The sequence below is a fragment of the Danio rerio genome, chromosome 7, assembly GCF_052040795.2.
Source record: "Danio rerio strain M-AB ecotype USA chromosome 7, GRCz13ab, whole genome shotgun sequence".
Classification (NCBI taxonomy): domain Eukaryota; kingdom Metazoa; phylum Chordata; class Actinopteri; order Cypriniformes; family Danionidae; genus Danio; species Danio rerio.
Window position 1 is genome coordinate 29,164,316 of NC_141027.1, and position 15,108 is coordinate 29,179,423.

Consider the following 15,108-nt stretch of genomic DNA (forward strand, 5'->3'; position numbering starts at 1 on the left):
TTTCTACACGGAACGAAAATAAAGCTTCCATGTTCAATAAGGGAGCGCGAACAGGCAGATGAGCTCTTTTTCTGCATTTACACCAGTGAACAGCTTTATTAATGAATCCACCTAAAATGAAACGTCGCCGAATGGCGGAGCTGGAGCCCTGGATCGAGAAGCTCATCCAGAACTTCGGCCAAAACCAAACCGAAACTGTCGTCAAAGCGAGCGTTATTGGCGTGAGTAACGTTAGTTTCGTCACTGGCGAATATTATATCTCTAAGCTGTCGTGTCAGCAATTATATGTGTATTTTAGACGTGTGAAATCTCGGACTCGCAGCGGATGGATCGCACAGATGCCTGTATGCTGTTCCTGTCCGACGGGATAGCGATGATTCCCGCAGTGCTGAGCGACGCCGCATGGGAGCGTCTGCAGGAGTGAGGGACCCATTAAACCTCTGTTATGTCACCACACACTGCACACCTGAGCCCCTGTTTTTATCCTACTCATCTGAATAATCGGGCCCGGTGAAAAATCATGCTGAAATAAGCACAATCTATGTTTTAAGTCTGTGAACTTGTGTTGTGGCCTGATTGTAATTTTGGTACCTGACTACATGTGACACTGCTGTAAGTTAGAAATTGAGGTAAAGTTGGTTTTATATTTACTTTTTAACCTTCTTAATATAATTTCAGAAGTGTTCCTTGCAAATCCTAAATAGGGAAATATGAGCAGTTTATATATGAGCAAAACACAACTTTGTCTACACTAGAGATGCCTTGAGTTGGCCCATTGTAACCTTTGATTTGGCCCACCATCCATCAACTGAGAGGAGAGTGAGAATGATGGAGAGGGTTGGGGTGAATGCCTTTAACAGGTATCGTCATTTCTAATTTAACAAACTTTTTTATTAGTTTTATTGCTGAGCTACAAAAAAGCAAACTGAAATTAAAGTTTGTAAATGAATCTGACTTTTCAAAATGGAAATACTGTCACTCAATGCATAGAGGATAATGCAGAAGTAATAAGCAGCAAGCAAATCAAGACAAAAACTAGTTCAATTCTGTTATAAATGTTTTGTTTTTACTTTAATAACTTCATTATAAAATGTAAAACAGAATACTGTATTTGTTAATATAAAGCAGTGTTTTCTTTTCATTTTAAAACCAAGTAGATCAAATATTTAAAGCAGCATGGGCCAAATTGTTACTTAAAAAATGAATAAATGTGCGAATATAAAACCAACTTTACCCCAATAAGTTAGAAATGTAATGATGGCAGTAATTCACTGTTTAATACTCTCTTCAGGTTGGAGGATTTGGATTCTTTTACATCCCTGCTCAATCATGTTGCATTTATTCGTAGCTTTGAGCTGGAGTTTGACATGAAGCCTGATCTGGTATGTGATGTTGCTGTATCATTCCCTAAACATTTGTTTGTTTGAGCACTGTTCATTTTGGTGATTTGACTTTAATATGTCATGCCAGTAAAGCAGGGGTCTATTTAAGGTCAGGCAGCCTTTGGATGGGATGACAGATCAAATGTTTTGGCATGTTTCAGTTTAAGTGTTACATTTTCAGCTTTAACCTGTAATAACACTTATGTAGAGCACTATTGAAAAGATAGTTCACCCAAAAATTAAAGTTCTGTCGTTTACTTACCCTTCACTTATAACAATAATAATAATAATAATAATAAACTTTATTTTTATATAGCGCCTTTAAAAGTTAAATAAAAGCTACCCTAAAAAGTAAGTTTTAAGAGATGGTTTAAATGTACTCGGCGATTCTGCATTGCAAATATCAAAAACCTACTATGGAAGTCAATGGTTACAGGTTTTCAGCTTTCTTCAATGTATGATTTTCTGTTTTTAACAGAATTAATAAACTAATAAAGGGTTATAACTATTTGAGGGTCAGTAAATAGTAAGTAAATGTTCATTTTGGGGTGAATTGTCCCTTTAATGCATCTGAATAAGTAGTTCTCAACTTGTTTCACCCCAAAATAAAAATGTACTCATCATTTACTCACCATCAAGTGGTTTAAACTTTTTTTTAAAGTTTTTTTCCTGTTAACTACAAATGAAGGTATTTTGAAGAATGCTGGACAACAGTAGCCACTGACATCCACAGTATTTATTTTATAATTACTATGGAAGTCAATGGCTAGCAGTTTCTTCAAATTATCTTCTTTTGTCTTCAACAGATGAAGAGTTGGAAAAAACTGGATGAGTGACACAATTTTAGTTTTTAGGTGAATTATCGCTTGTTATAAAGAAAATATTTATTTAACAATACCAAATGAAAAGTTTATTTAAATGTTGTTGATGTCCAAACCAGTGTTAATGTTGACAGCAAATTTTAATTTAGTCTTAGTCTTTTAACTAAAATTCCTTTTTAATTTGTCATATTTTAGTCTTCTGAATCATTTTAGTTTTAGTTGACTGAATTTCATAAGATCTTAGTTGACTAAATCTATTTTAGATTTAGTTGACTAAAATATATTTGGTTTAATTTAAGTATAATTTAATGAAAATATTGTATACAAAATATTCTAACCTAAAATGAAAAAAACTGTGTCATTAAAATGTGGAATATACTGTAGCGTTTCCAACGAAGACCAAAAATTAGATATGCATTGATGATTTATATCATAAGTAATAAGTAAAATTATGTGTCAGCAAGCACAGTAGACTAGTGAAAATGCAGGATTTCTCTCTCAGCTCTTGCTATCTCATTATAAATAGTTTAATCAGACAGATGCAATCGCACCCCGCGTCTACTGTGGATCAGTTACTTTTCAAATATGTGTGTATGTGCGTCATGCATCAGACACACCAAGATTAATTCTGAATGGATATTTACCAAAATACATCCCTGAATCACATTCTCGTCTTGTTTTTTTTTTAGTCAACGAAAATGTCAGTATATTTTTATAACAGCTGTCGTCATCATCACCCAATTTTTTTATTTAGTTTTCATTGGCAGAAACTTTTTCGTCACAAAAATTGACACATTTTTTATCAATAAAAGGAACTCTGGTCCAAAGAAAGTAATGACCAATATTTATGCAGTGTATGTTTCATCTATTGTTTTTGTTTTATTTTTTTCAGGGATCCTGTCAGTTTTACTTGAAAGTTAATCAAATGAACACCTTTTGCATCGCCCTAAAGCGCCAACAACCTCCCAGCTGGCAAGTCATTGATCGCTGTAACCTTCATAATGATGCCTCTTAATCGCACTCAATCACTGCTGGTTAACCTGTCTTAACCTCTAATCATCTTACAGCACAACTCTCCAGTCAGTCAGAGACCAGATTGAGAAGACGTGGAGGTGTGTAAACCCTATTTATAACATGCGAACACATCTCGGACAGAATGTGTTTTTATAATGATGCGTTTAACGGGTAGTGTTAATTGCATTGCTCTCTGTCAGATCCCGCGGGGGGGGTTCAGAAAGTTCAGTCTCTGGTAAGTGTCACACTTTTTTTCTTCTTTAAATAGCTTCTATACACTTGCACTGAACTGTAAACGCCTGCAGTTTGGGTTTAAAAAGTGAAGATACTATATATGTATCGTTTTAATAGGCCTGTGCAAAATAACAATATATATCGTATAGACAAAATAAAAAGTCTATCATTTCATATTATGCTCTATCCTTTATTTAGTTGAGTTACTAAATACATTGTTTAAAGTAATACTTTTTCATGATTTAAATAAGCGTAATATAACGTGCCATTATCATGATGCACACAGAAACATCAATAATAGCATTGTGAGAAAGTTGCAATCTTGAAAATACAGTTTACATTTTTATTTTTACATTTGAATTTTGTTTTTATGTTGGACCTGTAATCGTAAGTGTTTTACATTTTATTAATGATCCTTTTGAATTTGCGCTTTTTTATCAAACATTTGAGTACATTTCTAGTACATACTATAGTCTTTTACATGTGGTCAATAAATATAAACTGATTGATTAAATTTATCGAAATGGTACTATATCATGATTTAAACTCACAGGCCATTTTATTAGGTACACATTACTAGTATCGGGTTGGACCCCCTTTTGCCATTTGAACTGCCTTAATCCTTTGTGGCATAGATTTAACAAGATACTGAAAAATTCCTGAGATTTTGGTCCATATTGACCTGATAGTATCACGCAGTTGCTGCAGATTTGTCGGCTGCAGATCCATGATGCGAATCTCCCGTTCCACCACAACCCAAAGGTGCTCTATTGGATTGAGATATGGTGACTGTGGTGGCCATTTGAGTACAGCGATCTCATTGTCATGTTCAAAAAAGCTGAGATGATCGACGCTTTATGGCATGGCAAGTTATTCTGCTGGAAGTAGCCGTCAGAAAATGGGTACACTGTGGTCATAAAGGGATGGACATGGTCAGCAAAAATACTCGGGTAGGCTGTGTTATTGACACAATGCTCAATTAGTACTAATGGGCCAAAAGTGTGCCAAGAAAATATCCCCCACACCATTACACCACCGCCACCAGCCTGACCCGTTGATACAAGGCAGGATGGATTCATGCTTTCATGTTATTGACAAGGCATTTGCACCAACAGAACCATTCTCTGTAAACCCTAGAGATGGTTGAGAGTGAAAATCCAAGTAGATCAGCAGTTTCTGAAATACTCAGACCAGCCAATCTGGCACCAACAAACATGCCTTGTTCAATGTCATTTAAATCACCTTTCTTTCCCATTCTAATGCTCTGTTTGAACTGCAGCCGATTGTCTTGAGCATGTCTACATGCCTAAATGCATTGAGTTGCTGCCATGTGATTGGCTGATTAGAAATTAGCATTAACAAGCAGTTGGACAGGTGTACCTTATGAAGTGGCTGGTGAGTGTATATCGTTATCATGATATGAGCTGCCTTATATCGCGATCAGAGATTTTCATAACAATATGAAATGCCCAGCCCTAACAATAAACATGCATTATGCCTAACTGCCTAACATGCATAGTACCTAATTTCCCAGGTGTCTCGCTCTCGTCTCTATTGGATGTTTGGCACAGTGACATTATAGTAAGTATCCTGAATGATGCAATGGAGAAAATAAATGTATCTGCAACATATTCTCCAAGTGTGGCGACACCAACTCACTGGCACAGAGAGAGGCTTCAGCGGAGGGTAAGGCTGCTTCCTTGGCAACCTAAAGGCACCAGCTGTTGACAAAATAAATTATCATTGCGTATGGGTGTGTTTTTATTTCCAGGCACAGGAGCAGTTCGCTATCCCCGTGCCTTTTCTTCTCATCCCGGAGGAACAGAGGGAGCTGATGACAGCTGATCCCGGTACTGTCTGCCGACTAATTAATTGCTTTTTTTTTTTTTTATAAAGACCCTTTGGGCATTCGAGCAGATTTCGCAGTGCATGTGGCGCACTGTGCTTATGTGTTGTTGTCTCGTGTACGTAAATGTGCGCAGGTGCAGACAGTGAGACGCCAACTGGCTTGGCTCCGCCCTATGAAGAACCTCATCCAATCAGCACACAGAGTGCAAATCAAGCAGTGGCCGTCCAGGATGATGCTATAAGTGACTTGTGTCCGGATGAAGGGCCGTCTACTCTAGTGCAAACACGACCAGGTGAGATGTTGCAGAAGAAAGCCAGAGGTGTTCCAGGTAGATGATGTGTCACTAAACCTTATCTCTCTTCGTCTCCCAGAGGTATTGTGTGGAACAGGGGATCTGTCTAGGGATACAACGAGCCCATGGGATATGTTCACAGAAGAGCCTGGTCTGTTAGGTAGAAGTACTTCCTCTGGCTCAAATGGTAATGCAGATGTTTTCTGTGCACACAACATTTTAATAATCATTTCAGTCTAAGAACATGTTTTCAACCAGTGTTAATGTCCATTATTGTCCACTTTAGTTTAGATGCAAAAACCTCTAAATGCTGTTTGATATTTTCTTCTAAAATTATCATTTTTGACCGACTCCTGTGTGTAGGCTCAGTAATTTTAATTTTATAGTGACAAGTTATTTTCATTCCCTTTAATGTGAAATAACTGAACAAAAACATTGGAGGCTAAGAAAAAATCAGATTTTTGGAGTATTTCAGATGGCCCTTAGAGGTTTTTGCATCTGAACTCTTCACTTGCACTGATTACAAGTAGGCCATGTTAAATACTGGTGTGAAATACTTTAGCTTGTCCAGTTTAGAACATTTCATGATCAAAATGCATGTAACTTGATTCATTCTGTTTAGCCAATTACTTGACTTGATTGATCAATATTATGGGATGTTTAAACATGTCAGACAGAATTTAAAATTTGCCGTCTGAGTTTGGTTTGAAAAACTGTTCTCACACCAGTCCCAATTCGAACACAAATCCATTACATTCTGCATAGTTTTGCAGAGCAGAAACTAAAGTGGCGGCTCTCTGTATCATGTTCCATTTCACATTCAAATGTTAATATCACAAAAGAATATTGCAATATTAGATTGTAACGTGAATCTGAAATCCTCAAATCTTAGCAGAGACAACCAACCATACTGTTGGTCCCCATGAAATCAAAGTCTAGCATTCTTATTGTATTACAATATTGAAGTATTTATTATTTAAATGATAATGTACACTGCAGGTCAAAAGTTTTGGGTCTTTTTTTTTTTCTTTTTCTTCATTTTTAAAAATTATTCTGTTAATCAAAGCAGCATTTATTAAATGTAGGAAAATTGTGAAATATTTATTAAAATTTTAAATAATTATTATTTCGTATTGTATGTAGTTTCAAATGAAATTATTACTCCAGTCATTACTGCTTTCATTCCTTTTTTTTTCGTTAACAACTGTTTGAGTTTTTCCTGAAACAATAATATAGGGTAAAAAGGTGCAAATTTAAAACCCACTCCCGGCCATCCCACCCCTGGTAGACTTCAAAAGATAAAAAAAATAAAAAAATAAATAAAATAGTTTTTACAAAAAAGTGTACAAGTATTTTAAAAAGGATGACCCAACATTAAAAGCTGGAAGGCACATACTGACAGTTTTGCATTAGCTTCATGTATACAAGAAGTTGAGAGTTCCATTAAGAGAATGTTCAACAAATACACAGTCAAGGTTCGTCTATCCATTGTGTGAAGAGGATTCCAGCGGTTGACCAGCAACTTTTTTTAGACAGAAGATATCTTTGTTGAATAGACAAAGTGAGGTCCCGAAAGACATTAATGAAAAAATAGCATGGAGTCAAACATTCAATGGGGTCACACAACTCAGTTCCCAACAAATATAATAGATCCTGTGAGAGGTCCAGAAAGGTGAGAGAGAGGGACATTCCCCCTCAAAAATGAAAAAAGTGGCTAAAGAACCTTCTGAACAGAGATTACAGTTAGAAGATGATGAGAGATTCATATAAAAATGTTTCTTTGGAGTCGAGTAAAACCTATGCAGCAATTTCCAATGAATCATTTGGTGATAAGGATTTTACAAGGCAATATAAAGATCTCCCATACCTGATCTAAAAATAAAATGTGTACCTTTTATTACTATTACCATAAATAACAATAATAACAATAGTAATTAATATAAGAGTGGTTTCTGAAGGATCATGTGATTGAAGTGATAAAGCTGAACATTCATCTTTAATATTACTGAAATAAATTATTAAATTAAAATGATGAACTACTTTTGAACAGTTATTTTATAGCGCAATAACTTTTCACAGTTTTACAATTTGTACTGTATTTTTGATTAAATAAATGCAGCCTTGTCAAGGAGAAGAGGCTCATTTTAAAACATTTAAAAATCCTACTGACCCCAAACTTTTGACCGGTAGTGTACATCCAGTCAGTTTCTTACAGAATAAGCTGAAGGACTTTGTTTTTTGTGTGTGTGAGAATCCAGCTGAATGTATGTTATCCCACTTATTACATGGCTACTTGCCACAAAACTAAATAATTAGACACAAAATATTGATTTAAGCTGTAATAGTATATTAGCTCTTTAATTAAACTTAAAGCTGGCAGAAAGAAAATCCTACCTAATATTTTTGGTATTATTCATTCACAAGATGGTGCCAAACAGTCACAAAGTGCAGCCCGACTAACCAATCAGAATCAAGTATTCAAGGGAGCCACGTAATATAACGAACTCATCCATGCACATCACTTTTGTGCTTAATAACTTCCCCTCCCCGTTTACTGGTGTGAGGATAGAACGACCTCTCAATCACTTGAGATTACAGCTGTAGCAAACAACACCAAACCAATTATGTTTCAGCCTTACATACTTGCCACATAATAACACTGTGTCCTAACTACATGCTGCACCACAATAAAAGGTGCCTTTTCCATGTTAAGAGGAGTTTTTGTCCTAACCATCATTGACAGTGATGTGCAAATGTGTGTATATTTTAGAGACAGTTTCTATTTCTGCAATGTCACAGCAGAACAAAAGCATATACTGTAATAATGACGAATCACCTCAGGTAAAGATTATGTGCTTTATTCCGTTTTAAATGCTCCCAAAATAATTTTAAATACATGTTTACTTTACATTTATTGCCATACTACTGAAAGCAGCAGCAGATAGTTCACCTCAGATCTTGAAAAACAAATTAACTAGCAGGCGAAATTCAGAACTGACACTGCAAACCAACAACATCAGCCACTCAGTAGCCTATTGATAATGTTAAAGAGGATTCATTTGTATTAATTAGATTAAAGCTCTTTACCATTTTGTTGGGCAAGCAGTGGCTGGTATTTAAATATTTCTGTCATGTCAATTTTGGCGCAGACAAACAGTTTGCTTGTTGCTAAAATCTTGTTGTGTGGCATGTTGTTAGGACACAGTGTAAACTTTCATACTGACAACTGGATAAAGCATAGTTGTATGGAGAATAGAGGCCAAGTATAAACATTTAACATTATAAACAGCAAAAATCAGACCGAGGCACTCAGGAAAAGAAAATTAAATACCTTTAGGACTGATTTGTGCTGTTTATTCTGATGAATCCCTTGCTCAAAGAGTACTGACACGTTATTTAAGGTACCTCTTAGCACTTTTTGTTTGATTTTGGATTTAAAATGATAATGTGTATATTGTGTGCACTGTTGTTTAATGTGTCCTCATATTATTCCTGTTGTAAATATGCCTGAGAATATGTTTTTGGAGTATAAACTACTGTTACAGTTGTTGGTACTTACCTACATCATTACAAAAGGTACGCTAGTCATATTTGTTTGCTCAGGAAAAAATTTTAATGGGACAGTCCAATTTACATAATTATTCTATATTAAACTTAGATTTTACATCTGTATTTTATGTGTTATATGTATATATTACATATAAATAAACATATTTTCATACATATTTATACATATACAGTTGAAGTCAGAATTATTAGACCCCCCTTCGATTTTTTTTATTTATTTATTTTTATTTCCCAAATGATGTTTAATAGAGCAAGGAAATTTTCACAGAATGTCTGATAATATTTTTTCTTCAAGAGAAAGTCTTGTTTATTTTATTTCGGCTGGAATAAAAGCAGTTTTTAATTTTTTAAAAAACATTTTAAGGTCAAAATTATTAGCCCCTTTAGGGTTAATATTTTCCAATAGTCTACAGAACAAACATCATTATAAAATAACTTGCCTAATTAACCTGACTAGTTAACCTAATTAACCTAGTTAAGCCTTTAAATGTCACTTTAAGCTGTATAGAAGTGTCTTGACCAGCATCTAGTAAAATATTATTTACTGTCATCATGGCAAATATAAAATAAATCAGCTATTAGAGATGAGTTATTAAAACTATCATGTTTAGAAATGTGTTAAAAATATCTTCTCTCTGTTAAACAGAAATTTAGGAGAGAAAAAACAGGGGGGCTAATAATTCAGGGGGGCTAATAATTCTAACTACATATTTTGATGCTTGAGAATAAAAAAAAACCTCTTCATGTTTGACCTCATGTCAACGACACATTTGTGCTCTTTGACAGAATGTACAGTAATGCTATACTTAACTTTCGTGCTGACACAGACCCAGATTCGGAAAGCCAATCTCTTTTAAAGGAAGTCCCCCCGTTGCTCATAGCAACAAGCACCCAATTCTCAAAGCAGGTCTCAGCAGGGCCGTCAGCGGATGGCATTACACTCAGCCAGAGACCGAAGCCGACCCAGTTTAGCCTGTCCCGCTCCATTGGAAGGTCCATCAGAGACCCCAGTCAGGAGCAGGACAAAGAGCCAGCACAGAGTCCTCCCTCGTGGCTCATCCATAACACAGCCCCACCCTCAGCACCTCCACCTCCCAGGACAAAACCTTCCACACCTGCACCCAGCAAAACCAGGAGAGTGAGTGTCAGTGACATCACTGATTTTTGGTAGTGTTCTTATGTTATATGATCTGGTTAGATCTAGTCTATCTTAAAACATATGTGTACTAGTGTATTGCATCAGAAAGGTTGTCACACCGTCTGATCTTCCCTCTTGCAGGTGCACTCAGATGGAGCGCCTTTTTCCTATTTGTATCATCCGAAGCCTCAGGTCGCCTCAGCCCTCAGCCATTTCCAGTGAGTGTGAGGAATTCCCTATTGAGACGTGCTGATTATAAAAGGGCTGTAATATGATGTGTATATCCTTTTTTGCTAAAAAAATTATCAAGACAAGTTTAATATAAATACAATTGAAAAACTCGCTTATCCAGCTGATAATTAAAAAATGCATAAACTTTTTATTACAGGTTTTAAAAAAAAATTTAGTTTAAATATGTAACTTGTAGTAGAATAAAATGCCACAATCTTAGACTAAGTATGAACAAATCCCTCTGTAAAAACCTCCCAAATACAGAGAGGAATAAAACAGTCAGGTTTGGTGTGTAAGTGCTGCTGAAGTGGAGACTTATGGCTTATGTTGGAATATTTACTCAATTCCAAGCATGTTCAATAAAAAGGTCAGGAGAGTTTTTACATGTTAACACACAAGGTTTTAACATATTAGCAGTTTATTAAATGAATAATTCAATTCACAGAATTCTGGTATCTTTTAATGCAATGCAAAAAATACATTTAGGAGGTGCGTGCAGATTTCATTTTATCATTACCTAATATTAACAGTTGGAGTTAAGTGAAATTCGTCAATTGTTGATCATTCTCTAGTCCTCCATTAGCCGCACCCATACATACGTCCTCTTTTTCTACTAATTCTCTGCACAACATTAAAAAGTACAAGACTTCTCAACCTCAGATTCTGTACCCACAGGAAGTTAATTTTAGACACGCTTCATCTACTTGTGCAAAAATGCTTCATTAGTATGCAAAACATATTACACTCGAGAAGTAGTTCAGGTAATATGTCACCTTTAAGCAATACAAAAACAATTGTTTAATGAAAAGAAAAAGAGACAAAAATATGTTTAAAAAATTCCTTTGTAATTCCTTTTTTCCAACACTCAATGAAGAAAAGAAATCGTATTTTGAGAAAGTAGTCTTTAAACAGGGTCTTAGGCCCAATCCCAATTCTACCCCTTAGCCCTTCCCCTTACCCCTACCCCTCGTTTTGCACGTTCAAGCCAAGGGGTAGGGGTGTCCCAATTCCCTTTAGCTTGAAGGTGTAGGGCTAAGGAGAAGGGATGAATACCCCTTTGAACGAAGATTTTTCAGGACCACACTCGAAAACCAAGGGGTAAGAAAATTTCCCAGAATACACCAGCCACAACGTCAGCATAGCTGCACTTGGAAGTAAAGAGATCCACAAATTAGTATTTTTTGTCATTATAACAAATTTTTACGACAAACAAACACATTTTAATATATTCATAACGGCGTTTATGGTTTACCATCATGCATTAAAAAAAAAAAAAAAAAAAAACGCTAAATTTCTCTATAACTCCTGTACAGCAGTACCACAACATTCTGACACTCGATGATACTGGAATATCCTGTCAGAAAAGTCTAGTGGCTGAGAATGACCTTTTTGCAGTGTCTGCTATAATGTTAATGTTGTTTTCGTGTGTTTACATAGATGAATATGGCCCCAGTGTAAATACAGAGTACACTTACGATCTTATTGCCACATTAGATCGTTATGATGACATAATATATGACTTCAGTGATTTCCTAAAGATAAATACCAAATAATAGCACAACTGGAATAACTACAGCTGTCGCGATCGTCTGATCTCATATGAAGCAAGAGATCGCGATGACGTGTGCAGGTGCTGTAGTGCTCTCCCAATTCTTAGGGGTAAATTTCAAAGCCCTTTCTCTTCACACTTGGTTTACGGACCAAGGGGAAGGGTTAGGGGTAAAATAAATAGAATTGGGATTGGGCCTTTATGTGTTAAATTTCAAAAACTAAATTTTAGGCCTTGAAGTCTTAAATCTACTGACATATTGTGTTATTATGTTGTTGGTCTTTATTCATTTTAAACAGATCTTAATTTTCCTGTCCATGTAAAGCTATACCCTATTGGCCCAACACCCACCCAAAAACTAACAATATATTTCTATAAAGGTTTTAAGAAATGTTTTTATTAACTCTATTTAGTTATTAAAATGATTTAACATTTGTTTTTAATGTTGTTTTAAATTGGCCAATAAACAAATCTTTAGTGTTTTGTCTTGTGTAAGTCTGAAATTTCATTCATTGTGGTCTTAAAGAGTCTTAAATTTGACTTGATGAAGCCTGTAAACCTACCCTGTTTAAGGAGATGTTTTGTAATTGAAATCTACAGATTAACATAAGTTTAATATTCACAATTGGCTGTTATTTTAAACTTTCTTTTTATTAAATTATCCTAAAAATTATGTTTTCTCTTAATATTAAGCAGCACACCTGTCTCCTTAGCACCAAATCAGCATATTGGGAAAATTTCTGAAGAGTCATATAACACTTTCGCTTTTTATTTTTATTTTTGCTTTTTTTAATCACACAACACATTCAGCCTTTGGTTAACAGATGAGACTTCTTCATTTCAAAAACCATTTGTAAAATTAGCAGTATCGTAATCGCAGTACAAGCAAATCATCACCAGGGGAAACAAGCCATTGTCTTTTCCTTACCACTGTTTCCAACACACCTTACATTCAGGATCTCTTTCTTTGTGTGTGTGTGTGTGTGTGTGTGTGCGTGCGTGCGTGTGTGTGTGTAGGGTCCCAGGGCATCTGATCCAATGGGCGGTGTGTTATCTGGGGACCTCTGACTGTGCAGATATCAATGCTGAAGCGGGTTCATGAGCCATTATCTGTTACCTCAAATGCCATGATTTTAGTCTTTTGTTGTTGTACAAAACAGTTTTTTGTTATTGTATTTAAGTTTTGGATGTAATCCAAATAAAAATATATATATTTATGAATTCCCTTGTTCATGGATGCTGCTGTCCTTAGTAAGGGTGTGTAATTGTAATAAATGTCAACGTCCAAATACTGTGACCTGAGTTGCAATTTGTATAATGTAATCACAATTGACTTGCATAACCATGTTTATCTGTTTTAAGCCATGGTATTAATGCTTTTTACTGAAGAGAAAGTTTGATTTGTCACTGAAAAAAGAATGAAGGCAAAATAAAGGTGAGGTGAAATGACTGAATGAATATACACAACATATACTGGTAATGTATAGTGAATCAGTGTGACTAAAAAACATATTGGTTAATTATTTACTTTTATACTTTCTTTGTTCAGATTGATTAAACAACCAATTCGAGTGAAACAGCTGCTGTTTTGTCTTGCAAGTTAAGTTGGTTTTATTTTCATTTCAACAATATACAGTGCAGTCAGTTATGTAAAGAGTACTAAAAGAATCCTACACAAGTAAAAGTACCAGTACCTGCTTAAAAGTGTGGTGCAAGTATCTGTTGTAAATATTACTCAAAGTATGAGTAAAAGTAGACCTTTCAAAAGTACTCAAGTGTAGTGAGAGTTACACTGTGAAAGCTGAGGCATTTACATGTAATTTGTGTAAACGTAACATTCTGTAGTGCATTTAGTTATTGCCCAGCAGGCACACAACGCCATAAGACGTTAATATTAGGTTAGGTTGTGATGTTAGGGGACCAAAATTCAATGTCTAGCCAGCGTCCAAGGACAACGTTATTTTGATGTCCAATAACAAGGTCAAATGATGTTGATATTTGGTTGATTTTAGGTTGTGTTAGAAAGTGACCAGAATCCAACGTTGAGCCAACATCTAAAGCCAATGACAAATTGACGTCAAATATTGACGTCGTCAGGTATGGCAACCAAACTTCAACATCTGATAGACGTCATAGTAATAACGTAGTACAATAAACATCGTCGTCATCTCATAAGTGACATGCATCTAAAAGTCTCTGGGTCAATGCGTGTAAAGATTTTGGACATCTTCTTGGACACTTTTAATGTTTCCAAACAGTTTGCTGCAATTATAATTATAAAGCGCTCATGTCTTGAGGTAGTTCATTGTGATGTGATTTGCCTTCTATGTGCAATTTGATTGGACAGGAATCGCAAGACTGATTTTTTCAAGTTTTTCTAATCCCCTTAGGCAAGGAAAAAATGAAGTCGTGGAGTAAAAGTGCCAATGCTGCACTAAAAATGTACTCAAGGGAAAGTAAAAGTACACATTATTAAAACTACTTAGTTAATTAAAATTCCTGAGAAAAACTGCTCAATTACAGTAGTTTGAGTGTTTGTAATTTTTTACTTTACACCACTGAGTGCAGTACACAGTGAAACAAAAAAATGTTCCTACAAAGGTGCTACATCAAACAACATAAATTGACAACATAACACAGGACTACACGCTAAAAATTTAAAAGAATAAAATAAGAATAAGAGCGCAGAGTGCGGTTTGTACAACATTTAGTGCAAACAAAACAGGACCGACAAGAAACAGTAATGCTAACCAGTACACTACGGATGTTTTGCAAATATTGGATTAAACATAAATACTGTACAGGTAAACATTTGTCACTGAGGTAGAAATGCTGTACAGACAAGTGTAAAAATAGCAGTTGTGCAAATATTTCTGTAGTTGTCTTAAGTTTTGCGTGTGTGTGTGTTTGTGTCTATCCAATTTCTCATGTTGAGAAGTCTGATGGCTTGTAAAAAAAAAAAAAAAAAACTGTTCACAGTCTGGATGTGAGAGCCTGAATAATAAAGTCTAATATTATTAGGATAATGAAG

The 15,108-nt window shown here is 35.3% G+C and overlaps 1 protein-coding gene across 2 annotated transcripts; it reads left to right on the forward strand.

The window, feature by feature from the left end:
- Window positions 1-14: 14 nt before the first annotated feature.
- acd (ACD shelterin complex subunit and telomerase recruitment factor) lies at window positions 15-13,654 on the forward strand. 2 transcript variants are annotated; one of them, NM_001431059.1, is made up of 13 exons: window positions 15-221; window positions 299-420; window positions 1,292-1,382; window positions 3,096-3,175; window positions 3,271-3,315; window positions 3,418-3,452; window positions 4,986-5,137; window positions 5,223-5,301; window positions 5,434-5,592; window positions 5,672-5,779; window positions 9,987-10,297; window positions 10,439-10,515; window positions 13,095-13,654. In NM_001431059.1, the coding sequence occupies exons 1-13, from the start codon at window positions 102-104 to the stop codon at window positions 13,177-13,179; spliced, it is 1,464 nt and encodes a 487-aa protein (NP_001417988.1). In that variant the 5' UTR covers window positions 15-101; the 3' UTR covers window positions 13,180-13,654. The 2 variants fall into 2 exon arrangements, with proteins under 2 accessions (NP_001417988.1, NP_001124265.2); NM_001130793.2 differs by having other exon boundaries at window positions 10,041-10,297.
- Window positions 13,655-15,108: the final 1,454 nt, after the last annotated feature.

What these genes read in the sequence shown, in the direction of transcription:
- acd (NM_001431059.1), top strand. Translation starts at nt 102, where the DNA reads ATGAATCCACCTAAAATGAAACGTCGCCGAATGGCGGAGCTGGAGCCC. An exon ending in TTCAGAAAGTTCAGTCTCTG is followed by an intron (nt 3,453 to 4,985) that starts GTAAGTGTCACA and finishes CTAATTTCCCAG; the next exon opens with GTGTCTCGCTCTCGTCTCTA. An exon ending in TCTAGTGCAAACACGACCAG is followed by an intron (nt 5,593 to 5,671) that starts GTGAGATGTTGC and finishes TTCGTCTCCCAG; the next exon opens with AGGTATTGTGTGGAACAGGG.